Source organism: Cucurbita pepo, chromosome 14 (genome assembly GCF_057944985.1).
Source record: "Cucurbita pepo subsp. pepo isolate OVF chromosome 14, ASM5794498v1, whole genome shotgun sequence".
NCBI lineage: Eukaryota > Viridiplantae > Streptophyta > Magnoliopsida > Cucurbitales > Cucurbitaceae > Cucurbita > Cucurbita pepo.
The window spans coordinates 2,092,700-2,117,167 of NC_141811.1; the positions used below are offsets into that span (position 1 = coordinate 2,092,700).

At 37.7% G+C, this 24,468-nt stretch overlaps 7 protein-coding genes across 13 annotated transcripts; 1 reads left to right on the plus strand and 6 right to left on the minus strand.

The window, feature by feature from the left end:
* Positions 1-1,459: 1,459 nt before the first annotated feature.
* LOC111810846 (metal-nicotianamine transporter YSL3) lies at positions 1,460-4,463 on the minus strand. 2 transcript variants are annotated; one of them, XM_023697646.2, is made up of 8 exons: positions 4,323-4,463; positions 3,827-4,230; positions 3,569-3,741; positions 3,391-3,488; positions 3,164-3,298; positions 2,896-3,085; positions 2,715-2,829; positions 1,460-2,550 (listed from the first exon to the last, which is right to left on the minus strand). In XM_023697646.2, exons 2-8 carry the CDS (start codon positions 4,188-4,190, stop codon positions 1,616-1,618), a joined length of 2,010 nt encoding a protein of 669 aa, XP_023553414.2. In that variant the 5' UTR covers positions 4,191-4,230; positions 4,323-4,463; the 3' UTR covers positions 1,460-1,615. The 2 variants fall into 2 exon arrangements, with proteins under 2 accessions (XP_023553414.2, XP_023553416.2); XM_023697648.2 differs by lacking the exon at positions 4,323-4,463 and having other exon boundaries at positions 3,827-4,250.
* Positions 4,464-5,517: 1,054 nt separating this feature from the next.
* LOC111810848 (uncharacterized) lies at positions 5,518-9,961 on the plus strand. The gene is made up of 5 exons (XM_023697652.2): positions 5,518-5,956; positions 6,469-6,769; positions 8,605-8,763; positions 8,994-9,289; positions 9,517-9,961. The coding sequence occupies exons 1-5, from the start codon at positions 5,759-5,761 to the stop codon at positions 9,715-9,717; spliced, it is 1,155 nt and encodes a 384-aa protein (XP_023553420.1). The 5' UTR covers positions 5,518-5,758; the 3' UTR covers positions 9,718-9,961.
* Positions 9,962-10,073: 112 nt separating this feature from the next.
* LOC111810850 (Rhodanese/Cell cycle control phosphatase superfamily protein) lies at positions 10,074-11,990 on the minus strand. Its single transcript, XM_023697658.2, has 6 exons — positions 11,694-11,990; positions 11,511-11,557; positions 11,251-11,343; positions 11,036-11,174; positions 10,849-10,951; positions 10,074-10,548 (listed from the first exon to the last, which is right to left on the minus strand). Exons 1-6 carry the CDS (start codon positions 11,908-11,910, stop codon positions 10,434-10,436), a joined length of 714 nt encoding a protein of 237 aa, XP_023553426.2. The 5' UTR covers positions 11,911-11,990; the 3' UTR covers positions 10,074-10,433.
* Positions 11,991-12,410: 420 nt separating this feature from the next.
* On the minus strand, positions 12,411-14,807 carry LOC111810852 (uncharacterized). The gene is made up of 3 exons (XM_023697661.2): positions 14,569-14,807; positions 13,024-13,183; positions 12,411-12,801 (listed from the first exon to the last, which is right to left on the minus strand). The coding sequence occupies exons 1-3, from the start codon at positions 14,660-14,662 to the stop codon at positions 12,549-12,551; spliced, it is 507 nt and encodes a 168-aa protein (XP_023553429.2). The 5' UTR covers positions 14,663-14,807; the 3' UTR covers positions 12,411-12,548.
* Positions 14,808-15,186: 379 nt separating this feature from the next.
* On the minus strand, positions 15,187-17,446 carry LOC111810851 (protein PLASTID TRANSCRIPTIONALLY ACTIVE 7). 2 transcript variants are annotated; one of them, XM_023697659.2, is made up of 4 exons: positions 17,293-17,446; positions 17,077-17,142; positions 16,922-16,987; positions 15,187-15,725 (listed from the first exon to the last, which is right to left on the minus strand). In XM_023697659.2, exons 1-4 carry the CDS (start codon positions 17,329-17,331, stop codon positions 15,390-15,392), a joined length of 507 nt encoding a protein of 168 aa, XP_023553427.2. In that variant the 5' UTR covers positions 17,332-17,446; the 3' UTR covers positions 15,187-15,389. The 2 variants fall into 2 exon arrangements, with proteins under 2 accessions (XP_023553427.2, XP_023553428.2); XM_023697660.2 differs by having other exon boundaries at positions 17,077-17,133; positions 17,293-17,426.
* Positions 17,447-17,702: 256 nt separating this feature from the next.
* LOC111810849 (RNA-binding protein 2) lies at positions 17,703-21,796 on the minus strand. 5 transcript variants are annotated; one of them, XM_087117671.1, is made up of 7 exons: positions 21,447-21,794; positions 20,438-20,559; positions 20,104-20,341; positions 19,949-20,010; positions 19,781-19,862; positions 18,805-18,925; positions 17,703-18,277 (listed from the first exon to the last, which is right to left on the minus strand). In XM_087117671.1, the coding sequence occupies exons 1-6, from the start codon at positions 21,538-21,540 to the stop codon at positions 18,822-18,824; spliced, it is 702 nt and encodes a 233-aa protein (XP_086973797.1). In that variant the 5' UTR covers positions 21,541-21,794; the 3' UTR covers positions 17,703-18,277; positions 18,805-18,821. The 5 variants fall into 5 exon arrangements, with proteins under 5 accessions (XP_086973797.1, XP_023553425.1, XP_023553422.1 ...); XM_023697654.2 differs by lacking the exon at positions 17,703-18,277 and adding an exon at positions 18,363-18,685 and having other exon boundaries at positions 21,447-21,793; XM_023697657.2 differs by lacking the exon at positions 18,805-18,925.
* Positions 21,797-22,883: 1,087 nt separating this feature from the next.
* Positions 22,884-24,145, minus strand: LOC111810854 (uncharacterized). The gene is made up of 2 exons (XM_023697663.2): positions 23,747-24,145; positions 22,884-23,669 (listed from the first exon to the last, which is right to left on the minus strand). The coding sequence occupies exons 1-2, from the start codon at positions 23,768-23,770 to the stop codon at positions 22,989-22,991; spliced, it is 705 nt and encodes a 234-aa protein (XP_023553431.1). The 5' UTR covers positions 23,771-24,145; the 3' UTR covers positions 22,884-22,988.
* Positions 24,146-24,468: the final 323 nt, after the last annotated feature.

Consider the following 24,468-nt stretch of genomic DNA (forward strand, 5'->3'; position numbering starts at 1 on the left):
GTGATACTTGGTCTTTAATTGTTTATTTGTATTTATAGGTGTGGGGTTAGAGAATATTTTCCTAGTTGCCTCCAAATATCTTGCAACAAAAAAAAAAAAAAAAAAAAAAGTCTTTTGGATTTGGGTCATCAATGAAGGAGACGTCCAGAAGGAGGAGAACCTGTGAACGTGCGTGGGATTTTTTTAGCGTAATAGGAACTCCTGATCCGAGCATCATACATGTTGGCGAGATGAGTATAACGCGGGGAGTAGAAAATGTGCTCTTAGTAGACTGAAATATCCATTCTACTTTTGTGATTGGGTTACGAATATAAACTAACAAAACCTTGCTTCTTTCAGCTCAGTTCGTAGGGCTGAATTCTTGTTGGCTCTAGTCTACTTCTCTGCCTTCAGTATTAGAGGTAAGCACTCGAAGTTTTCTACACAGTAGGGGTTGAGATTTGCTGATTTGATTGTATTTAGCATCAAGGTTGATTAACAATCGTCGGTTATATTTAAATTGAGTAGTGAAATCCATCCGGATCCTCCTCATCACTTTAAGCCTAGTGGTATTGGGCCTTATCCTTGAAGAGTTTGATTGGTGCCAAACTTGTCTAAACCGAGGATTACTTTGCCCAAGAAAAAAAAAAAAGAAACACAAAACAAAACAAAAGGGCAACCATTATCTTAAATAGTTGGCGAATAAGACATGTCTTGTTTCATTCTCGCCGCTTCTTCAAATGCGTGGGCCTTTGAATTTAAAGCCATTCAACTGGAAATATCTTCTGAAAAAGCAAGAAAACACGACAAACCTAAGTCATCTGCAACATTGCTTTTGGTTTTTGTTTCTGAAATTTTGAACGCTAGCATCTGTCTGCATCATTGTAATTGGTTGGCACAATGTCAATACGCTAGCATCTGTATGAATATCAGTTAATTGATTGTTCACGTCTCACAGAAAGGATCCAAATTCATCTAAGAGATTCTTGGTTAAATCATTGTGGTCATTCAGACCAATGTGTAGTTTTCCAGTGTTTTTTACGCTTCTAATTGTTCATGGAGTAGGTGATCTGCCAAATTCTGCTTTTAAAGCGATAATAGTTGCCAATACAGTATCATTTTTCTAAATGTCCCCTTGGCTGTGAAGCGTTCTAATACTCACCTGAAAAGTTCGTTTGTGTAGGTAACTTGCAAAGTCTTGCCATTGTAACCGGCAGTTGCCTTGCTAAAATTTCCGAAATGAACAGTGGTTTGCATTCATGCTCTTTTAACAAATCAATTTTAGTCTAGAATGATTCACATTATAATCACCAAATAAACAGCATATATGCCTTTGATATTCGGTGATGATTCGAGCACAGTTGAACAGAATGATATCAGGCCAATGATGTATGGTGGGTACTGTTAGAGAATGCATTTTGCAGCAATGAATGCCAATATTATGGTAAAGAATATGTTTCGATGATGCAGATTGATTCAGTTTGCCAAAGATATTTTATTAAGCTTTAACGAAATACAGTAACATGATAGCTGCAATATTTTATTCTACTTGAAAATTGCTGCATTCTAAAAGTTAGGTTATCAGAAGTTTTCAGCTTCTCAACATCTTGTGATGTGCATAAAATTCTTTCTAGATTCAACTTTTACTGGAAGAGAAAAAGCTCATGCAGATTGGGGGATGGACCTTAGCCAAGGCAAGAACTGATGAAGGGAGAATCCATAAGCCTTCTCCACATATCAACCCAGAGGCAACAGCCGGAACCATAAATCCAGCCTTTTCATGATTTAGATAGTGCCACACAAACACGATCAAGCTCCCAACGCACATATCGATTGCAAAATAAGCACCGATGAGGAAAGGCACGGCCATGGCCATAGGCAGTGGGATCCATTTCCCAACTTTTTCAGGGGTAAGATCTCTCAACAAGTTGGCTACCATGGCAAGGCCAAAGAACCCATAACACAGCAGCAAGCAATGCTGGGGCAGAGCTGAGAAGCCTTCAACTCCTAGGATAGCCATGTTTCGGTATATTATGGCATATGGGACCTTGTATTCACCATCCGGGTTGGCGAGGTCGAAAGCCTTGTCGAACATAAGGAATGTGAGAGGAGATACAATGCAGCCTATGCCTGTGCCAATAGCTTGGCTCAAAAGCATGGATCTTGGAGATGTAAATGTGAGATGACCAGTCTTGAAATCGTGCATCAAATCAGAGGAGATCGAAACAATAGACTTGATCAAACCACAACCGACAAGTCCTGCAACTACACCCTCATTTTTACCCGCCATGGCAGCAAGCACGAACAGAGCCACTTTCCCATAGTTATAGGCCATATTCATATCAGTTAGACCCGCACCGTATGCATTGCAAAAGCTAAGAGACGGTGCCAAAGTATAGGAAACAAGTATGTAATACCACTTGACCTCCGGGAACATGATTGGGATTACGATGACAGAGACAATGGAGAAAAAGATGTACCCTGTGATCGCCACCCACAACGGAATACCATCTCTTAAGAACACTTCATTTCGTCGATGATCATCAAGAGATTGGACTGAATCATCCGGGACTGCAGCCATGTAAACACTAAGTCATAATTAATGAAAGGAAACTTGGGAATGCCCACATCTGCTACTATCCCCCCGCACACACTGTCATAATTAGGTTGGTGAGAGGTAACTTAGCTTCATGCTAAGATTGAGCAGACACAAATTAAAGGAAGCATTAATTTACATGTTTTGAGCTTCTTGTTGGTTGCCTTTGTATAAATGCTGGAGCCGGTGAAATACAGAATCTTAAGGAAATGATAAAGCCCATCTCCAAGTATCAAAGCAATTGATACAAATACCTGCATCATATAAGGGAAATGAAGTCCCGTGACGGTGTCAAAGAAACGCTTCCTAATTTATTTTACCTTGTAACCATTGAGGCTTTTCATACTGCTGTCTGGAAGAGATCCAGGATACCACTCCCCTTTAAGTCCCTTCATTAAGGGCCACATTATGCCCCAAGAAAGAACTGCACCCAGAAGCAACGACAAGTTCACAAGATGGGAGCATATCATCCCTGCTCCAATATATGTCAAGCTGAAATCAAAGTAAAACCTGCAGAACAGTTTTGCCAATTAATTTCAAGTATGGAGGAGAAGATGAAAACAGACAGACAAGATGTTGAGCACCCACGAATCTTTCCAAGCTTTCAATCCAAACGTAGGAAACTGCGAGAATCCACAATTCCCTCCCCCAGAATAAAACCATTGGAATAGTGCCCAGAGAAAACTGAATGAAAAATATTTCATGAATCCAACAACCTGCTTCCTGGCCAAAGAAAAAGAGAAAGAGAAAGAGAAAGAAAAAGTTTGTTTTAAAGATCATATTTTGATTAGGAAAAGATGCGAGGGATTGCATACTTGGCCGTCTTGTCTCCTTTTGGTGTGTGGAAACCATTAATGAGAACGGCAGTTGCAGTTCCACTTGGATAGGTCAATTTGTAGTCTATTATCATGATCTACAATACAATTGTAGACGCGCCATTAATAAACCATCCGAACTTCTGAAGCACATAACTTGGATCAGAAAGAAATATACCTTTCTGAGGGGAACCAACGCAAGAAGCCCAACAAAACTACTGACAGAGAGGAAGCCAATGATCCAACCAATCCCAGGTTCCTTGGTGCTTCCAGGGGCATTTCCTTCCGTGTCCATGCCCGCTTGTTCATATGTCTTCCTGCTCAAAGCAAACAAGTAGGATCCAAAGCCACCTGGACGACAACAACAACTGGAATATCAAACACAGCAACAAAAAATTTGCATGGTAAACATTTGGGTGGCACACAGGACTCGGACCTCCAACAGCAATGCTGTAACAAGCCACAGCACACGTTTGAATTACAGTATTTTCCTGACGCGTAAAGGGAGTGGATACAATTCCAGCTTTCCCAAGCAGCGTAGTCCATGTCTTTATAAACACGAAGGCAATAAGAGCGGCCGAGACGTTCAAATTTGGGACCAAACCTGTTGTAAGATTAAGCTTCATCACTATTACACTGTACATAATTCCTATAACTATGCTTGCAATAACACCCCGGAATGTAATCTGCGTAGTCCAAGGTGCAACTCTTTTCACATCCTCCGCCTCGTCTCGAGTCTTCACTTGGTCTATAGTTTCAGCAGCCTCAATTTCTTGCAGTTCTGTGCTCGAGTTCCCCATTCAAGCAACCAAATTCTTCAATCCAACCCGTTTCAGTTATCTACAATTTTCATAGTCTGAAGCAAGTAAGAACCCAGAAAGCAAGTAAGAAGCTATAAAGACAAGAAATTGAACCCCCATTAAAGAACACACCGTAGTTTCAGGCTTCTTATTCTTGAGGATGAAAATTCAAAACTTTGGACTTGGGGACAGTCGTTCTGCCCGTTTCTTAAACCAAGATACTCAGGCAGGCTTCATCATCAGACAAATAGCCTATTATTGACTTCCTTGAGGAATCAATTTTCAATCTTCTAGTCCTCTTATCTCTGCTTTGACTCCCGATATTACATGCCACCGTAACAACAAACGACAACAGAGCCAGCCGGTGTGAGAATTCCACCGAACAATCGAAGTTTGTTGATAATGATGAGACCCCAGCAGCTTGGTCCAAAAAGTAAACACTAAAAAGGTTTGGACTTGTTCGTCAGAATAGAAAAGAGTTCGGCCCTTGAGGTCGACAGCCGGAAAAGAGCACTGACTCACAATTTGTATGTCAGCCACCCTTTATAATGATGTAATATCAAGACATCCAAACCAGATATTGAAAGATTGATTTGGTTCATTAATACATCATTTGGTGGTACATTCTATTCATGAATCGTATTTATTTTTAAGTTTATAATACATGAATCAAGAAATCATCTTGATTCATGTATAAACATTAATGTTATTTTGATTCATGTATAAGAATTAGTATTGCTAAGCCTACATAAATTTTCATTCAAGTCTAATAAAAAGAACATTGCAGCCTGCATGAAGGGCGAAGGTTGTTGATCTGATCCCAGATTGAATGACTCTGAATTGATCCGACGATGCAACAAGCCTTCATCCAGTCGACACATGGGAACCATGCGCTTTGGTTGAACTAATTCCGCAGAGAATTCCTTGAACATTATTTATACGAACTTGAAATGAAAGGAAAAAGGATCAGACTTTTTACGACACACAGAGTAAAAGTAATCAGAACCCCAAACCTCTTTTCACTCTCTGACTCAGATTATTGCGTATCGAACATGGTGCATTGAAATGGCCCCCATTCTGCCTTTTGTCTTTAGGGTACTTTCTTGTTTGGCAGGCTAATAATTTTAAAGCTAAGTTCTAGGCCAAATCTAAATGAACTTCACACACAAAAGAGTTCTTCTGTCAAAATTTTGTTGATAGTTCTTCTGTCAAAATTTTGTTGATATGTATACATATATATACATACATATACATATACATATATATACATACATATACATATACATATATACATATATATAAAAGAGCCCAACTTCTGGTCCGAAATCAAAGTGCCCAAACTTTGGTCCAAAATCAGTAGCCAATTTAGTTAATCCAAAATCAAAGAGCCCAACCTTTGGTCCAAAATCAATACCCCAATTCCCTTCGTCTTCTCCTTCTCCGGTTCTGCGGTCCTTCCGTCGTCCAGCTCCGACTCCCCCGAGTTTAACAGCTTAGATTGTCGTCGAATTTCATCCGAAGCTTTCACTCGCTCTTTCCTGCTTGTATTTGGTGGGAGAGAATCCTCCATGGGGGTTTCATCAGAGACCAGGTTCTTGCAGGAACTGGTACTCTACGCTGCCAGTGCGGCTTTAAGTTGCTTGGTATTATTCGCAGGTCTTCGACATCTTGACCCCAATCGCGAGGCTTCAAAGAAAGCTCTTGAGCACAAGAAAGAGATAGCCAAGCGCTTGGGCCGCCCACTCATTCAGACTAACCCTTATGAGGTACCTATTCCTTTCTTTCTAACGAGGAAAAAGAAATGAATGCACCCATTTGGCTTCTCAACTGTCCGATTGGAAGCTCGATATTTATTTCTATATTTGCAACTTTCTGTGGAGTACTAGCTTGTTTTAAATGTTTTATGATCGGTTCTGTTTATTACTCTAGGTACTTAGTTTCTTGTTTGCAAATGATGCATGGGCTGTGCGGATGTTAGAAGAGAATATTTTAGTATGTTCTGTGGGTTCGGTCGAAAATCTCACATCTATTAAAGGTCTTCAACTGTTGTATGTATAAGATATTTGTTTTCTTGCATATACTTGTTCATGGTATGCGGATTATGGTGTAAGAGCCACATAAAAAGTTCATTGAAAGGTGATAAGTAGATTATTTAAAAGATTGTGTATTGTTTAGCTTAACGCCCGTGGATTCTTGATGCGTGATTTTTCTTTTTTTGAATTGAAATTCAAAACACCATTCATTTTAATTGAATCTGTCGTTCATTATTGTTCTATAGGATGTCATTGCCTGTGATGTTATAAATCCTGATCACATTGGTGTGCAATTTGACTCTATTGGAGGATTGGAGACTATCAAACAAGCATTATATGAACTTGTGATACTTCCTCTAAGGAGACCTGAGTTATTTTCACACGGGAAGCTTTTAGGTCCCCAGAAAGGCGTATTGCTTTATGGGCCACCTGGTACAGGAAAAACCATGCTTGCAAAAGCTATTGCAAAGGAGTCTGGAGCAGTTTTTATTAACGTTAGGATTTCAAATCTGATGAGCAAGTGGTTTGGTGATGCACAGAAGCTTGGTAAGCTCAAAATTTTTCGATCATTCTTTAACCACATTCTTGACACGAGGCTTTCCAGTCTCATTGTGGAAAGATATTTGTGGTTATGCAAGTTGCGATTAACTAGGCCTTCTAATTCATTGCATCTGATTCATTAATTTTGTTATTGATTTATTAAAAAATAAGAATTAAATTATAATCTATGATCTGCACTACATTACAAATAACTTCTATCTAATATGTACAAGTGATGTGGAATATAGTTTGGTCTGCAATTTTGATGCCAAATAAACTTAGAAACCAGGAGATGATTATTACTTTAAGAAGAATACTTTATCCACTACATTTCAACTCATTGTAGTTTTGCTTATTTTAGGTTTTGGTCCTTTATTCCATATTGTGTTATTTATTAGATTTTGATTGTTGCCATAAAAATTTTAATCATCTTGCGGAGTAATGAAGATTTGATTGCCTTTTATGTCATGGTAAAGAAAGCATAGCAATGGCTGTGACATTGTAGCCTATTGCTGAATATATTAGGAATTTAGGCATTAATGTGTTAGGAACCAAAAGTAGGAGTCCTCACCCTCTTTGCAGTGTGATAGGCAATAAAAGTAGGCATTAAATGTATAATAGGAAGTTGTTTGCACTGTCATCGGCTTCTTTCTCTCCCCACAGCCACACAGCCTCTACTTTCTGGTAGTTCTTTCCCTAAAACCCACCTTTTGCTAGTTGTTCTCACTCCCATTGATCTATTCTCTTGCATTTGCATGGCCTTAGCACCCACACTAAATTTTGTTCATGTGTCTCCTTTATTTTCCGAGCACTGTGCATGAAAAAGCTTTGAGACCCATTTATAAATCCTTTTGTGCATTTGTGAACGCTCTTTGCAAGGGTCAGCACCATGCAACCACCCTCTACCTCCAATTGCGAGTCTTTGATATCTCCTGTATAGGTTTGGTCCTTTTTCCCGCTCGGTCTACCTTCGATTTTCTTTTTCTTCTAATTGCCATTATTTCATTATTGTTGCTAGGATTTTTATTACTTTTATTTGCTGTTTCCATTTCGTGCATCTTTGTTGTCACCCGGATGCATTAATTTCTTAGTGTTCTTCATTTTCAGCAGTTCTCTTTGCATCTCTACTAGATCTTCCATGTCAAGATCTATTGCTAAGGTCAATGCTCTGATACGTATTTGATAGAAACCAAAAAAGCATGGAGAAGTTATTTGAAAATTTTGTTATTTGATGAAGGAAATCTGAAATGTTAAAGCATTTGAGAAGACAGTAGTTCCGCAATAAAACAACTTCCAAAGTTTGAGTTTCCCTTGACTGACAATCCTCACACAATGGCATGTCAAAGTAGTAACCACCATTCCAAAAATTATGCACAAATTTTATGTTGTGTTGCTTGACCAATTATCCTTCTGATCGTTAATGCTAGTGTTATGGAAGTATTCAATATCTAAGTGCCAAGAAAGCTTTAAGCTGACCCTTATGCAACATGATTTTTTTGCCAAGAAGAAATGCAGAAGGTCCTCACCTAAGTAGAGGTATATTAAAAAAAAAAGGTGTATGTTGATGGGATGCGATCAATGCTGAAATAAAGGAGGTTCTAAATGTTTCATCCTAAAAAAAAAAAAAAAACAAAAAAAATGTAGAATATATTGTAATAATGTATGAAATACACAATTGTAGGTGTATATTTCTTCTTCAGCATAGCAATCAAGTATGTAATAATACTCGGTCTACTTCTAACTGATCATTGTTTTAAGAAATTATACAACTGGCCATAGTCAGCAACATGCTATTTTGTTTTTGCCTTTATATTTTAACTGTATCAACTACCATTTTGCAGTGGCTGCTGTGTTTAGCTTGGCTCATAAACTTCAGCCTTCTATTATTTTTATTGATGAGGTCGACAGTTTCTTGAGTCAACGACGCTCTAGTGATCATGAAGCTTTATCAAACATGAAAACTGAGTTCATGGCTTTATGGGATGGATTTACCACAGATCGTGAGTTTCTATATCTACAGACTACTGAATTTTTAAGCATTGGTTGCTGTGCTTATATAATTTATCACAAAAAATCAAGATAAAAAGAAAAAGAAAAAAAGGAAAATTTCGTGGCATAATTTCTTGGTCGTAACCAGGATTTTGTTTTTTAAAGATCTAATTTGCTATATTAACGAGTCATTTAGTTTAAAATAAGCTTTTGCTTGATGAACTCTATTCTGTTTCTACAGAGAATGCACGTGTTATGGTCCTTGCTGCTACCAATCGTCCATCAGAACTTGATGAAGCAATTCTAAGAAGACTTCCTCAGGCTTTTGAAATTGGGGTACCCAACAAAAGGGAGAGGGCTGAGATACTAAATGTGATTCTGAAGGGTGAGAGGGTTGAAGACATCATTGACTATGATCACATAGCTAGCTTGTGCGAGGGGTACACTGGTTCAGATCTTCTCGAGCTCTGCAAGAAAGCTGCATACTTCCCAATCAGGGATCTTTTGGATGAAGAAAAAATTGGAAAACAATCTAATGTAAGTTATCATCAGCTTCGTTTTCCTTGTGCCTGATGTTTCATCTGCCAGCCCTTGTCAATTCTTATAATTGGAGTTACAATGAATTGAAATTGTCATATAGATTCTAGACTGAGAGGCCTTGCTAATACACTTGTTGAGCTTTTCGTGGACGTGACATTTCCTCCTTTCCTCTTCCTTTTCCTCCCTTTATCTTTCTCAGTTTCTCTTACATTATTGCTTTTCAGTCCCCGAGGCCACTGTCACAGTCAGATATGGAGTCCGCTCTCATCTCATCAAGGAAGACAAAGGTTGTTGCTAGCGAGTATGCTGGATTAGGGTCGCTTCGGACAGAGAGCAGTGATCCCCGGATTCAAGCAGTTTTGAGCGAACTCTCTAAGTTTGGCATTTCCCTACCGAATGTTGGATCAGAAGACGATGACCCTTGAGAGATATCCGGACTTCACTCCATGGTGGTGCAGGAAAAAGACCACCCATGGAGAGTGGGAGAGATTTGTGTTTCATTTATCACTGTAACGCCATCGTTTTAACATTGATGGTTCTATAATTGTTGTAGGGAAATCTTGTCGATGAGTTTGAGTAGATGAGTTTTGGAATATACATACAAATGTTTCCACTATTTTAAACATTGATGGTTCTATAATTGTTATGGGGAAACCTATTCAACCTTCAGCATGTAATTTTTGACAAGCTCAAGCAGCAGCATGTAATTGACGAATTACTATGCGACAGCCAAGTCCTACTGCCTGATAACTGATAACTTTCGGTGACTGTATGATTCATAGGACATACAATCTTCTAGCTTTTAATAAGCTGAACGAATTTACAGATTTATGAGTTCAATACCTCAATTGGAATATCATAATAGTTGCAGCATTACAGCGAAAACATATGCATACACATTTTTCATTACAAACTAAACATCAAACGGGAGTGGGTGTTTCCGCAGTGAAACAAAATCTAGTCTTCTATTCTGTCCAACTTATAATTGAACGTTTACAAAGGAGGATCCTGGCGATGCTGTCGTAGTTAACGCTCACAACCCAAGCAAGTCTTGCCAGAGCAGCACTTGGCTCTGTTCTCTAATGGGCGCCCACCAAAAATGACAACCTATTTTACTTCCGAAAACCTTGCAGAGACCACCTTACTCTTCTGAATCTACAGGCAATCCTTCTTTGAACCAATTATAGAGACCACCTTCTAAGTGAAATACGTTGTTGTAGCCGTTGAGAACCAACAAGTAGGCTGCTATCAATGACCTGTTAAAAGCACCAAAACTTAAACTTATTTTCCAATTGCAGCGAAAAAGCAAGTGTAATCCTCAGGCAACAAACAGAAGGCACATGCGATTTTGGACTGCAGATTCATCTTATTGATTCTTCATCTTGTTAATACTCGTTGAACAAATCATTATTTGCACTGTTCTACCCGTTGAACAGTGTTAACCAGACGATGAGTGATACTTGTAAAATATAAAAAACATGTAATGCTCATATAATATGCATATTACTCTGCAAAGTTGAGAAAACTCAAAAAGTTACTGTCAAGAGCTCAAGTACCTTGATTGTTGACCTTCTGGAAGATTCTGGGTAGGTTTCATTGTTCCACCTGATGAGCATGCTACTATTATTTTCGCATCTTTAGCTATTTTAGATTCTACACCTGTAGAATACACTCTGTCATTCACTTCTCCATACCACTTCAGAACAAGGCGTCAAGTGAGGAAGGTGTTCATAAGCAACTTACTTTGCAAGAATTCTGGGTTTTCTTCTGTACCCGAAAATATGCCAAAAAATGCAAATGCAGCTCGCCTGGCTATGTCCCATGCTGTCCACTCCTTTATAAGCCTGTAAATTTGCACATTAATGGCCCCTGGTGGATGGCCCTACACCAAAAAGTGGAAATAAGATGTAACATTTCATTGGTTGTTCTAGACTTGAAGAGAAAAATACTCTACTAACCTCTTTGAATTCTGCTTCTGGCCTCACATCAAGAATCACAAAGTTATTTTCCTTCTGAAGGCGCAAAGCTTCATTCGCATCCACACTCCTAACCTGCAGTAAAGATCTTAATTCTCATGTTCATAAAATTTCAAGCTTTGTTATGACCAAAACTCGGATCTTGTGACGAAAACAAGTGTAATGTGTTTCCATGTAGTTTTAGATTAATGAAACCGAACACTCATCCAATATACACTCAAGAGGTGGATAGAGAGTCGAACCCTTTTCTGCAGCAGAAGTTCCCTCTTCACCTTCCAATCCTCTTCAGCTGAATCCTCCAGATAGACGAGAATAAACCCACTTTTACGCTAGTGAATTAAAACTAAAAAGATTGAAATTTCTACCATATTACCTGGAAAAAGAACACTGTCTGATTACATATTAGATAAACTAGAAGAGAATACCTGGTGTTTTTGCTCGTTTTGTTGCTGCACCAAGGATTATCAGGCTCCTTGGGTTAGTCTGAGAGCTGAATTTTTGCCTAGAATGTCTTATTGATCCGACGGCGAGGCAATGAGAACTTGGGTCATACAGAACTTTTGAGGAGATTACAAGAGGTGAGAATTGGACAAGGGGATGTAAAGAAGGCGAAGTTAATGGCAGCGGGGCGAAAGCAGCCATCTTTAGGATCTTCGTGCAGTGAAATCAACTAAAAGAAAATGCCCAACATATAATGTCGATGCTTATATATAATTGTATTCTTCCACCTGCTCAGCACGGGTAGATATTTGAGAGCTTGTGGGGTAAGTGATTGTGGATTTAGATTTCTGATAATCCGAGTCTGTGGTGGATATTTTATCTAACCCACTTCCATATAGATTTCCTTCATCCGAAAATAGCAACTTTATTGAATATTTCTGAGCTGTTTTGTAATTTACTTACAGACCCTTGGAAGTAGTTTGAGGAGACTCTGAACAGAAGGGCATCCTCGTCTTTCCAAAGGAACATCTATTTGAAATGAAGAGCTTGAAAGACATTACCACAACAACTGCAATTTTTCGCTTCGACTCATGTATATTACATGTTTATATTTGGTCGTAGAAATATTGAGCACCTTGTCGAGTATGCTGGTCTCATACTGGCGGCGTAAGGCTTTGGTTCGAGGTCTCAATACAAAGTGCTTGAAGAAGATACACTTATTTATGGCATTTCAAGGAACATACGATGTATATTCTACACTTGGACAGAATTCAATGTCAACATACACAAATGATTATTATACATAAAATTCACATAATTTTTGCTGACTGAAGGAAGCTTCACAGAGCCCTGCTACGCTTTGCGTCTGTTGAAGCAACTTCCAAGTCTCCAATGAAGAAAAGGATCCTATCCAGAATTCCTCGACAGGATTTGTCTTCTTCGAGAAGTCCTTCTGATAGCAACTCTCTTTTTGAACTCAAAGGAAGAAAACTGGTCTCTCCATTCTTTTGTCTTCTTGAACCCAGGTGCCTCTGGATTTCACCTTGGTGAATGAGGTAGTAGTCGCTCCCTTCTCGGATTATTCTTAGGCCCCTGGTTACAGTTGCTATGTCATATGAAGCACAAATAAACATATACTGTAATCATAAATTATGATTCAAATCTCTACTCTTAACTTTAGTATTTATCAAAAACACGGTTTATCTCGTCAAACATTAACCCAGGAAATGCAATATTTGACTTAACGGGATCAAAGAATTAAGGAAAACATAGTGTCCCCTTAAATTGAGTGATAAGAAGAAGAATGTGACTCACAGTCCAAATCGATCACATCGATCTTGCACTTCATATGAATCCTTCCATGACTTCGAACCAACTGGGTGATAAAATGCAGCATGGTCTTCCCCCCACCTCTCTTTGAATAAATTCGACCATAAGATATTGTCTGAAGCTAAGGAGTTCCACTTCCTGCAAACTTCAAGCAGCAGGGTGCAGAGTTAATAGCTAATAGTCAATTGAAGCATAAATAAACAGAGGGTGGGGATTAACTATTGAGGAAATTCCAGAGTAAATCTAGTTTTCATTCCTATATTTTATTTATTTATCTTTTCATCTTGGTACCTGAGTTCACTAATATTATAAAATTACCCTTAGAAACTCAATTCTACTTTTAGTTGGTTCCGTATCAAAAGTTTGTTGGTAATAGAGTAACAACAAAGGAAGGCAAAGGATGTTCCTCATTATCCTATGTTAGAAAGATGATTTCCTTCTTCATCTAGGTTTCATTCCATTAGAGAAACTTTTCTCTTCAACTTTGATGGCAAATCTTCCCTTCAACTCAGACCAGTAAGAAAGAGGGGATCATTCAGCAACTTTGATATATCATTCCTACCAATCAAGTTAAATCTTCCTAGGACATCTAATCCATTAGATTGGAGAGTGTCAAATCCCTGCTGATCATCTTTCTAAAAGTCTGTTAGATTTAACCAAGGTTACTTAAGTTTCATAACATGTGATATATATAGGTTTATTGAGTTCAAATGACATGGATAAATATTGATATTGAATTTGATTTAAGCTGCGAGAATTTGTGTAGAGTTCTAAACAAGCTGCCATGTCAGCCCTTTCAACTCAACAGCCTGGTTGACATATATTAAGAAGAATAAGGAAAACTTGTTAAAAAATGATTTACTCATGCCAAGCCTTCTAACTTCAATGAATCTTCAAAATATTTTAATCAAATTTTAAATTGGGGGATAAGTCAAGCAATGATCAAGCATCTCGGGGAAATATACACTTAGTTTACCAAAAATTTTAACCATGAAATTCTTCATGGTGACGATTTGCAGGTGATGCCTTGCAGTTTCACCTCATTCCATTTCAGTTCAATATATATGAACAGAACAGCGTTAAATTTGACACACATTAGCATGAATGCATCATGAGGTAATTACAAATCATGATAAAAGTTATATACAGTTCATCTATAAATATTAATTCTCCCAGCAATACGCTGCACTCCATACAGTTTATCCAGTTAAGAAGACGCAAACATCAAATCAGAATACATACATAAAAGAAAATCCGTAGAAAATTTCTGAAGACCATATCAGATCTTTTGGATCAGAAACTAATCAGTAAAGATCATAATTTGTCTGGATTTGTCAAATATCCGATGAAAACTAGTCAATTGAACTAAACATCAATTGGAAAAGCAGAACCTCATAATTCCTCCAAGGAAAGATTGCAAAATTCAACCTAAAATCTAATGGATTGATCAGCAAATAGCTAAACAGACCAATTCTACGTAAAATTCAAGAAAGTTAAAAGAATTTAATTTAGCGGTAACATGACGCTGACCTTGAAGTGCGGTTGCGAGGCTCTGGGAATCCAACAAACAGAATATCTTCAAGCAGATTTCCGCTGGCAATCTTTCCATCTTCAGCTCGATCATATATGTGGTCACTCTCTTGTCAAACAATTACCTCTCCACAGAAACTAAGAATCTCAAGAAAATTCTGAAGGAAAGAGTTTTGATGTTTCTCGCGGGTACAGTCTTCGGGCTGATTTACATTTTCTTCATTTAATTTTATTTTCAACGGTGGCCAATCAAGATTATATTTATAGTAATAAAAGAGAAACATACAAATGAATTGGTGTTTCTTGAGAGTATGGGAAACCAAGATACTCGCGTTCTTGTTCACTTATCACGACAGACAGACACATCTTCGGATGGAATTGGACCAGATGAGATCCGAAGCCCATATGCGGCCCATTTAAATCATTGAAGGCCTAAAATCCATCCAGAAATTGGATCAGATGAGATCCGAAGCCCACATGCTTAGAAGAAATCATTTAATTTTGAAATAATTATAATTATAACATCCCTCGAAAGCCCATATATTACATTTTTTTTTTTTTTTTTTTTTTTTTTTTTTTTTTTTTTTTTTTTTTTTAACTACAGAGAAGTAAAGAGAATTTAGTCAAGGAAAGCAGCAAATATTTGCATTATATTCTCTGCTTATGTAGTGGCATTCCTTCTCAATTGTAAGTAAAATGCAAGCAGGATTCTTAATCACAAGAGAAATATGCAGTAGCGAACATACAGCAACAGGGTAGGTAAAGCAAATTACTACATAGACTAAGTTTGTAAAGGAAAATGGATATTGTAATAAGGTTGTTCAAGTAAATTCTTGTTTGAGATAATGAGGTCCGGGTTTAAATGGGTCCTCTTCTGCATATGCATCCGGTCGATAGAACCCTGCATCGTTCACTCGGTTGCTAAGAACATGAAGAATGGCTTTCTTGGAACCCCCATATTCATCACGATTGTTCTCCACGTAATCCTTAGCCTCCGCTGCAACCTCGTTCACAAAATCGAAGCGGTTGTCCTCTGATAGCAGAAGTCTTTCGATGTCCATTGTTATGAGCTTCCCCTGTTCCTTTACCTTCCTTACCTGTTCTTCAAGGAATGGAATTCGATCCATTTTGAAGATCGACATCTCATCCTTCTTCGTCTGCACAATCAATCAAATTCAATGTTTCAATGTCAATGAGAACATGTATGGTTACTAAGAAACTTGTAGGAGTTGTATATCCTATACCACCATGAACCTGTAATCCCACATTCTCTTCGAATGGTCTCAGCTTAACTGCCCATGGTGCTTGTGTCCTAATCGAGATTAATTATCAAGTTTGATGGATTGAAAAACGGAATCATTCTGACATCCACATTTAAATAGTTACCGATAAAACACCATGCATTGGGTTTCATTACTCTAAACAGAAGCTATACCAAGCATAACATCTCCAATAATTGCCGTAAAAAACACCAAATACAAATTAGTTCTTCCCAAAGTTTACTACTGTAGATGACAAACTATACCTAATAGCAAGTGTTGGTAAAAAAAAGATAGAAAGATGAGAAAATATTGCAGAAGCAATGATTAAATTCTCAATGTTTGTTAAACAAAGAGCTAAAATAAAAAAGAGAGTGTGGAATCCAATAGATGAATAATGTTCTAACTGAAGTAGAACAAAAAAAATTGATACGAAAATGTGGTACATGAAATTGAATGCTACAAAAAAAAATTGTTCTTTTTAGTAGAAGAAACCATAGATTCAAAAACATGAAAAGAGAACAACCTAGAGGGCCTGGTTAGAAAAGTTGGCTACTGTTACGCAAGAAAATATAGGTCAATTTTGTTGGTAGAATTCTTTGAGAGAAAAGAACTACTTTGAAAACTATGATGGAATGCTTGATTGATTTTCTACGCATTCCACCAATGCCAACATACATATATATAGTTAATTTGGGACATTTCCCATTACCATTCATTATTCAAAAATCATGCACCTATTTAATTAGGAACTAATGAACTTACATGTATCTATTCATACATGTATCTACCAGTGACCCTTTAACAAATTTAGCACATTGCAATGCTTCCATTTCTTCTTCTTTATTGTAAGGTAGACTCTAGTGTTTCAGTTTTTTCTACAGGTGCTTGTCTCGTAGAACCTACTATCTACTACCCAAAATCTTCGTCGTAGAACTACCCTAAACATCTAAATATGAAGAACTTAACTCATGTAAACGCAAAGGAATAAAATCACAGATAAGGAGAGTGACACGAAATGGAAAACGAATGAGATAAAAGACATAGGTGCAAGGGAGAAATTTAGAGAAAGAACACAAGCACGTTCTCCATACCAATTTTCTTCGTCGCCACACTCGCCGACCGACACCCTCACCATCTCTTTGCTTTCTGGCGGCCACCTGAAAGCTTAAAACAACAAGACATGAACAATAAGGGCCGAAGAGAGCATGTTTAACTTTGATGTTGAGAGAATCTCTCGAATCTTAACCTGTAACCGCGGAGGAAAGTTAAATCCATGAGAAATTCCCGCCCTCGTCTGTATCCTCTGAAACAACTAGAAAAAATGGGCAACATAAGCAAAATTTGATGCATTTGAAAGAGAAGCTAAAGATAGAAAGATCAACAAAGGCATAAAGCAGAATATTCATATTCGAGATTCCGCGATTATTTGCCGAAGAGCCAAACAGAGAGAGAGAGTGATTACAGGTGAAGCAAAGGAGAGTGTCGGGATTGGAGTAGTCATCGCTGTCCTATCTTCACCTTCGGATGATATTTACAGACGAGACGACGAGTTTTTTTCGAAGCGTAGGGTTTTTGGATAAATAACCCATCTCCTCAAAATTTCAAGAAAAATGTCCTCTTCTAAGTTATCACTTATTTAGCCCTATTCCAGTTTTTTTTTTTTTTTTTTTTATTTTATTTTTTTTTTTTTATTTTAAACTTAGTCCAAACAGTTAAAACAGTTAAAATGTTAGCCCTATTCCAGTTATCACTCGGGATTGAGAGTGAAGTTAAAACAAAGCTTTGGTTTGAATCCCCATTTCCATTGCTTAATTTGTAAGGAATATTTCTTAAAGAAATCAACAACAATGCGGATTCTATAACCTTTCCCACCTTCCGTCTCTAAGCTGGAAGCAGAGACTTCCTCCATTATTACAGAAAAATGTCCTCTTGATGAGACAGGCAACCACGTTTTGTTGTGTGCATAAATTTCCTCACCATAAATGCAGCAGCAGCAGCAGCAACAACAAGCTCTGATATGAAGTTCGTTCCTATTACTTACACTCCCATTGTCTATTTCTGGTACACCAGAAGCATGTTGCTGTTCAATTCTGCATATACGTTTTCTCACCAGTAGAAAAGGCCACAAGCAACAAATCAATATCAAGCCAAGCTTAAGTCTTAGCAGCAATTGCCAAGGCTCCTTGCAATCATAACGAGAAACCCAATATAGGGCTACTCAGTTGGCCTTCAGTAGTAACTCCACAATTGGAATTGCGCATCCATACATGCCCAGAGGGAAAGCATTTCCAATATAGGGCTAGGGCGAAAAAGTGTTGTGAATCCTATGTCTAGCGATGGTGCAAGAAACCACCAAAGATCAAAAAATGAGTACTCCAATTTACAGCATTCCGTAGTCTCCAAACTCAATGCATCATGTCAGCTCGAGAATGCAGTTTATTCTCTACCTGATCACATTGCAGTAAAGAAAACTCTTCTCAGACAAAATGCACAGCTTTGGAACATAGTTTTAAATTGAAAAATGAAGGAAAATAACAATGAAGTGTAATCTATAAGTAAGACGACTTCTTTTCGTCACTGAACTCATGTCTGGATATTGTTGAGCTGAAATTCTCACTTAGTCGAAAATAATGATCAACGCAAAAATTTATCCCACAGCACAGCTCAACAACACGTTCGTATCAGCACGCATAAATACAGAGTGAGATTGTAAACATAAAATAACGCTCCAAATCACAAGATTCCAACACATATTAATGTTTACGAATTCGATCGGTCCTAACTAATACGCTCCGGTTTTTGATATCCAACTGTCACATTGCCTCAAATTCATAACTTCACAGTACGCGCAAATCCTACACAAGATTCATCCACGATTTAGAGTGATTCAACGTTTAAATAAACTTTTCCTTGGACTTTACCATGTGGCAAAGAGAATAATTGGTCGAGTGGATCAAAGAAGGCGTTTTATCACCTGCGAAATCACATAATTCAACGCTTTCCACGATGCCCACCACCTGACCTTGCACCAGGAAAGCGAGCAAATTGCAACCTTAAATTGACCGAGTCACGGTCAAACTCATCAAATTTATAACCTGCAAAATCGAGCTCGACTGACATATGCAACAGCTACGTGTAGAACGACGAGATAGGAAAAGAACAGATATCGGATACAAGGCGTGGCAAAACGATTTGAATCACAAATGGTATAATTATCACCTTTATATTTTATCATACTCAACTTTACTATTTAATTCAAAAGGGCATATCAAAAAGGACCTTATTACACTCATGGCGATGTGATCTCACGGTTGAGTTTTAACGTGAATATTAGAAAGGGTATCGAATGTATAGGTCAAAGATCATCGAGTTAATCACACAATTAAACTAATAATCATAATTTAAAACTTCATGGCTAGTTGGTCCTAAATGTAATAAGCTTCACATCTGCTGAAGAACTGAAAGTCAACATGAGATGCTGGACTGCATAATCTATGATACCAATTACAAAACTAACAAGATTTCCCACCGGTCGAATGCAGGAGAGCATCGACAAACTCAAATTCTTCAAGCCACACAACTTGGAATCTAAGAACCCTATGATACACATGCAAATACATTCCCACTATGGAGAAAAGAGAGCCATATGATACACATAAAAAACCATCCCCAAACATGTCTGAATCTGTACCTTGGGAGAATAGCTTGTATAGATATATAAACACAAATGTGCCCATGTTTGGGTAAAGACATCTAAAGGACATCACAAATTATGCAGGAGAAAGACAAATGGATAACTTTTTCGTGAAGACAAGTCAAAATAAATATATAAATTAAAGGCACATAATTCTCCAATAGTGACATCTGTCGAGAGACAAAAACAAAAGTGCAAATGTTCAACAGCCAGAAAACAACGGTAAAGAAATTGATAATTAAAGCTGCGAGCACACCTTGTAAGGCATCCATTGCCGTGGCTGCATGGGCAGGACTCACAAAATCTACAAAACCAAGCACCACTGGATCTCTTCCAGGCTGCACACGTTAGGTAAAGAAAATTCATTTTTTAGTTAGTGGCGTCCCATATTAAATGAAAACAGAGTTTCAACATATCAACTTACATTTCTGGATTCCTTGTTAACAAGTCTCACTTCTTTGTAGCCCACAAAAGGGCGAAATATATCTACGGGGGAATGTGAGGGAGACAATGTAACACAATACAAGAATGCCTTTAACAATACAAGAATGCAAAATGGAAAAAATTAGAAAAAGATACGAGCTATTTCACGCCGTGTACAGCTGGAAGGCAAGCCTTCAACAAATAGTGTATTAGAAGCATCTGGAGGAAGGGGTACGTTAGGCCTTCCACCTCCAAAGCTCGCACTTCTATCATTAACATTGGCCCCTGAAACCACACCCCCAATCCCGACTATAGGAGGAGGATCATTGATTGAATGACCAGGAACTCCCCCACCAACGGGTCTAGCAGACTGTCCACCATAAGATGAAATTTTCTGGAAAAAAAAATGAAGTTGCGTGGTTAAATAGAATGAACTTGAATGTGAAAACACATAGAAAACAGAATTGAACCTTCAAAGTGAAACAAGTACCGCGCTGCGCAGGTAACGTTCATAGGACTCATTGATGGAATCAACGCTTTTAATTCCTTGGAGGATTGGTCTATCATCTTGACGAGGGTAATAGTTGGGCAAATCGTGAGGACCACTGGTATCTACAAGACATTAACCACGAATTATGTGCCAAATATAGAAAAGAAAAAGAAACAAAGTGTCTGCAAAGGAGGTCACACAGAATTGTGTTGCTTCAATCAACAGTGACATCATGACTCGAAAAAATAAAAGTACTAGGTCAAGAACATAAAGAATGATGTGAACATTAATATGCAAAGCTTTCAGTTATGAACATTAATAGACCACCATTTTACCTTCTTGTTTTAATGAATTGGTTTGTTTCTGGAAAATCTCTTAAAGAATCATACTCTGAATAGAAACTAGAAACATGGTTGACAAAAACGCATTCCTTCAGTGGCTTACTTTGAGCCTTTTACCAAAATGTTACAAGTAAGAACTCAATAATAGGAGAACAGATAATTTCAAAGTGCGCATTAAGGACACCCTCTAGTCACTACGATCCTGACACTCGTGAAAACCAATAAATTTGTCTAATTTGACTTATGGAGATACTTAGTTCCACAAAACGTGGTCGGCGAATCAGTAAAATTTTGATATATAGAGCAAGAAAATATCTTGGAGGACAACAGAACCATGCACAAATCGCACTTAATGATGAGGTTGGATGGTGTAGAACAGCACGCAGGGAACCACCTTCCAACCATTCTGGAAAGTTCCTAACACGTCTACAGCAAATGGATGAAGATAAGATTTTAAGAGAAAACCCATGTTAACAGACTCAATCTCTGCATATTACGGTTTTCCAGAAATCCCATCTTCCACTCAAAGTTCGTTAAAATCGAAGTACAATTTAGCAACTGGGGATATATGGGGAAACCTCAAATTCAGTGGCCACAAGAAAACCCTAATTCCAAATGTACGAAACAAGCGGGAAAGAGGGTAGACAATGGAGTTGTTTGTTTATTACCGTAATCGACGCGAGGGCGCTTCCCGGCGACGGAAGGAACCGACGACGGAGGTTGCTGCTGCGAGTCGCTATACCTCCAATAAGCGTCCGACATGCTCCTTCAAAAAGGCGGTGAATTTAGGATCAAACAGCGAGTCCCTTGAATGTTGAAGGTAGGTCAGCCCGGTTGTTCCCTTTGGGAAGCCGTTGGGTTGGGGCGATGGGACTCTATTAGTTGCAAAGTTCACAATTTTACTTTCATGGAACAGACAGACAACATCAATGATTCGGATTTCCTCCAGTTCTTGCCTGCTCTATCTCTCAATTGGGATATAAAATTATTACCATTTCGGCAACTATTCACACACACATAGATCTTCGTCCTCCTTAAATTTTGTAACTTTATCAAAACTATTTTTTTCATTTAAAAAAAAAAAAAAAAAAAAAAAAAAAAAAACTCCTCCATTTGGTAGGTTAAGTTTAGGTAAGACCATAGTTGAGTTAATTCAATTTTCACGACGAAATTCAAAATATTATTGTCAACAAGTAACTTCGATATTTGTCTATGATTTTTATACTTTAAAAAGTGTAATAAGTTCATAAATTCTTGATTTTCTATACAAAGTAGTGAATAGTGACACTAGCTCATGCACGCGAGCCATGGTTAATACGCCGTTGCGAGTGTGCGTGACATGCATAATTATCGGTCAATCTATGAACTTTTGAATCATTTTTTTGAGTGATTTACTTATTTGAATGAGACAAATGAATAACATCACTTTTTTTTTTTTTTTTTTTACTCGCTCTGTTTTGAAATAAAAAGGTAGATCTTTCTTCGACATTTCGTTTCGAAATTTGATTGAGAAGTTGAGAAGAATAAAGAAAAATAAAAATGGATTACCACACTTTGAAAATTACATTTCACCAACCAAACTTTGAAATGCAAATGGAGCTCATGATGTTCATCATTGTCCTACGGCTTTTCCATTCTCAACCCTTATTATAAAAAAGAATTTAAAAACTTAGGGAAACCAAACCCAATGATTCCTTCCTCTATAAATCTACTTGTCTTTTGTTATTCATATCATTTTTATCATACAAATTATGCAATGCATTAATGAAAGTAAGCAATGATAGTAAGAGGAACCCTATCAGCTCTAAATTCCATGTTAACCAACACTAATCAATAACATTAAATAAAAAATTTGAAATGGAATATATTTGTGTCAACACACTAGGCATGCCATAGAAGCTACAAGGTAATTAGGCCTAACATGTGATGTTTGATTGAAAGGGTATGTGTTATTATGTCTGCCATCATCGTTGGTGGCAATTTAACCCCTACTTGTGTGTATTTTGAAGCATGGATAGTTGTTCATTCTAGAGTTTATAAAAAGTTTGAATTTTGATCTTCTGTAATTCATAATTTTGAGTGAGATTATGCAGAAAATATGAGGATCCCTAAACACAAATAAATACATAAAAATGCTATGACAATATCAAATCATCCCAACTTTAGTTACATATATGTATATTCAGCTTTAGCTTATTTTGTGATGAAGCTCACCATGAACCTCCTCCGTAAATCCCATTCCAAAAAGCAGGAACCTCTCCCAATTTGGCTCCATTTTGATGATCAGTAGAAATGATGGGTGGAAGTTGCTTGAAATCCTCCACAGTAGTGGAGAATAATGTCGTTGAAGGGTTACAAGCATCGGGTGCAGTACTAGTACTAGTAGTGGGCTGGGGAGGAGCTGGTGCAGGCATGGGTATAAAAGGAATCAGCTCCCTTGGGGACATTATTCCACTGCTTCTCACCATTATTTGATCATTCATATCATCAGACGACAGCCAACAAGTAGCAATATTAGTAGCAGAAGGGCAAGGAGTATTGATATTGGATGATTGGGAGTTGCCCTGATCATCATCATCACCATTACTCATGTAATCCTTATTGTTGTTCTTTGGAGGTGATGGAAAATTGGGTGAAGGAGGTCTCTTGTTCTTCCTGGAGGCGCCACCCACTGGAATGTTCCTCAAGGACCCACCTGCTGTCCAATATCTTCTACAAGACTTGCAGAAGTATCTTGGCTGGGAGAGGCTGTAATTGTTGTAGTAACAGAACTTTGTGTTGTTGGAATTGCATCTTGGGCAGTTCAGTATTTGATCTTTCCCAGGCTTTGCTTTTCTCTCCAAACCTGCCTTTCTACCCTCTTCCTCTAATTCCATGCTTTTAACCTCAACCTGCATGCCCCAATATTCATCTCAACACACACACAGATTTCCATTAGAAAAGAGAAGGGTCAATCAATCAGCCATACCTGTGGCCATCGAGCAGAATCCATTGTTGGGATGGAGAGTTATGAAGGAGATCCGCAAAGTGCAGTTCTGTGTTCTTTATTTCTTGCAGATGGTCCAAAAGCAAGATCCAGCCCTGCCTTTGTGCGGCTCTTTATTATGTGTGTCGGCCAACAGTAGGAGAGAGAAAGCTGAGTGCTTTTATTATTGTCTCAACCCACCTTTCTTTGTCATAATATGCTTTTACTATGTTTTCCAACTCTTCTTCCTCCTCATGCTCCTTAGTCTTTAATTTCATGGGGAATTTCTTTTTGGTGCTAATTTCACCATGCTAGAAACCTTGCAGGGTTTTCTTGTTGTATATACACTTCACATCCTACACCAAATTAGTATACTTGTATCGTATATATTCTTTTTGCTTACCTATATGTTTATGTCTAATTTATTATATCTAAATATATTAATTATAATTGCCAAAACTTCAAAAATAACAAGTTCTTTCAAGATTGGTGATAAAATCAAAACAAGGTTATTTGTATCATGACCTTAAAGTAGAATATAATCAATTTTCACATCGTAAATTTGTCACGATATGATTTTGTAGGAACGTCTATGCGCATAAGGTGATATTATACTATCACAAAACAATACCGTGAATATGTATCCAACCAAAGTTGCAAAATAAAACTATCCAATTTTTTTTGAGTGATTTGATTGTTAGGTGTTCACTGAGTGAAAACGAGCA

Coding starts and splice junctions, on each gene's coding strand:
- LOC111810849 (XM_023697653.2), bottom strand. CDS start 21,540: ATGTCGGACGCTTATTGGAGGTATAGCGACTCGCAGCAGCAACCTCCG. Junction 20,011..20,103: donor TACACGGCGTGAAATAGCTC/GTATCTTTTTCT, acceptor ATTCCCCCGTAG/ATATATTTCGCCCTTTTGTG. Junction 19,863..19,948: donor TTAACAAGGAATCCAGAAAT/GTAAGTTGATAT, acceptor TAACGTGTGCAG/CCTGGAAGAGATCCAGTGGT.
- LOC111810848 (XM_023697652.2), top strand. CDS start 5,759: ATGGGGGTTTCATCAGAGACCAGGTTCTTGCAGGAACTGGTACTCTAC. Junction 5,957..6,468: donor TTCAGACTAACCCTTATGAG/GTACCTATTCCT, acceptor ATTGTTCTATAG/GATGTCATTGCCTGTGATGT. Junction 8,764..8,993: donor GGATGGATTTACCACAGATC/GTGAGTTTCTAT, acceptor CTGTTTCTACAG/AGAATGCACGTGTTATGGTC.
- LOC111810846 (XM_023697646.2), bottom strand. CDS start 4,190: ATGGGGAACTCGAGCACAGAACTGCAAGAAATTGAGGCTGCTGAAACT. Junction 3,489..3,568: donor CGTTGGTTCCCCTCAGAAAG/GTATATTTCTTT, acceptor ATTGTATTGTAG/ATCATGATAATAGACTACAA. Junction 2,830..2,895: donor AAAGCCTCAATGGTTACAAG/GTAAAATAAATT, acceptor TATATGATGCAG/GTATTTGTATCAATTGCTTT.
- LOC111810851 (XM_023697659.2), bottom strand. CDS start 17,331: ATGACTACTCCAATCCCGACACTCTCCTTTGCTTCACCT. Junction 17,143..17,292: donor CACTCTCCTTTGCTTCACCT/GTAATCACTCTC, acceptor CATTTTTTCTAG/TTGTTTCAGAGGATACAGAC. Junction 15,726..16,921: donor TGTGGCGACGAAGAAAATTG/GTATGGAGAACG, acceptor TTGATTGTGCAG/ACGAAGAAGGATGAGATGTC.
- LOC111810854 (XM_023697663.2), bottom strand. CDS start 23,770: ATGGATTCTGCTCGATGGCCACAG. Junction 23,670..23,746: donor ATTCTGCTCGATGGCCACAG/GTATGGCTGATT, acceptor TGGGGCATGCAG/GTTGAGGTTAAAAGCATGGA.
- LOC111810852 (XM_023697661.2), bottom strand. CDS start 14,662: ATGATCGAGCTGAAGATGGAAAGATTGCCAGCGGAAATCTGCTTGAAG. Junction 13,184..14,568: donor CCTCGCAACCGCACTTCAAG/GTCAGCGTCATG, acceptor TGCTGCTTGAAG/TTTGCAGGAAGTGGAACTCC. Junction 12,802..13,023: donor CGATGTGATCGATTTGGACT/GTGAGTCACATT, acceptor AACTGTAACCAG/GGGCCTAAGAATAATCCGAG.
- LOC111810850 (XM_023697658.2), bottom strand. CDS start 11,910: ATGGCTGCTTTCGCCCCGCTGCCATTAACTTCGCCTTCTTTACATCCC. Junction 11,558..11,693: donor AAAACGAGCAAAAACACCAG/GTATTCTCTTCT, acceptor TGGAGGATTCAG/CTGAAGAGGATTGGAAGGTG. Junction 10,952..11,035: donor AAACCCAGAATTCTTGCAAA/GTAAGTTGCTTA, acceptor TGTATTCTACAG/GTGTAGAATCTAAAATAGCT.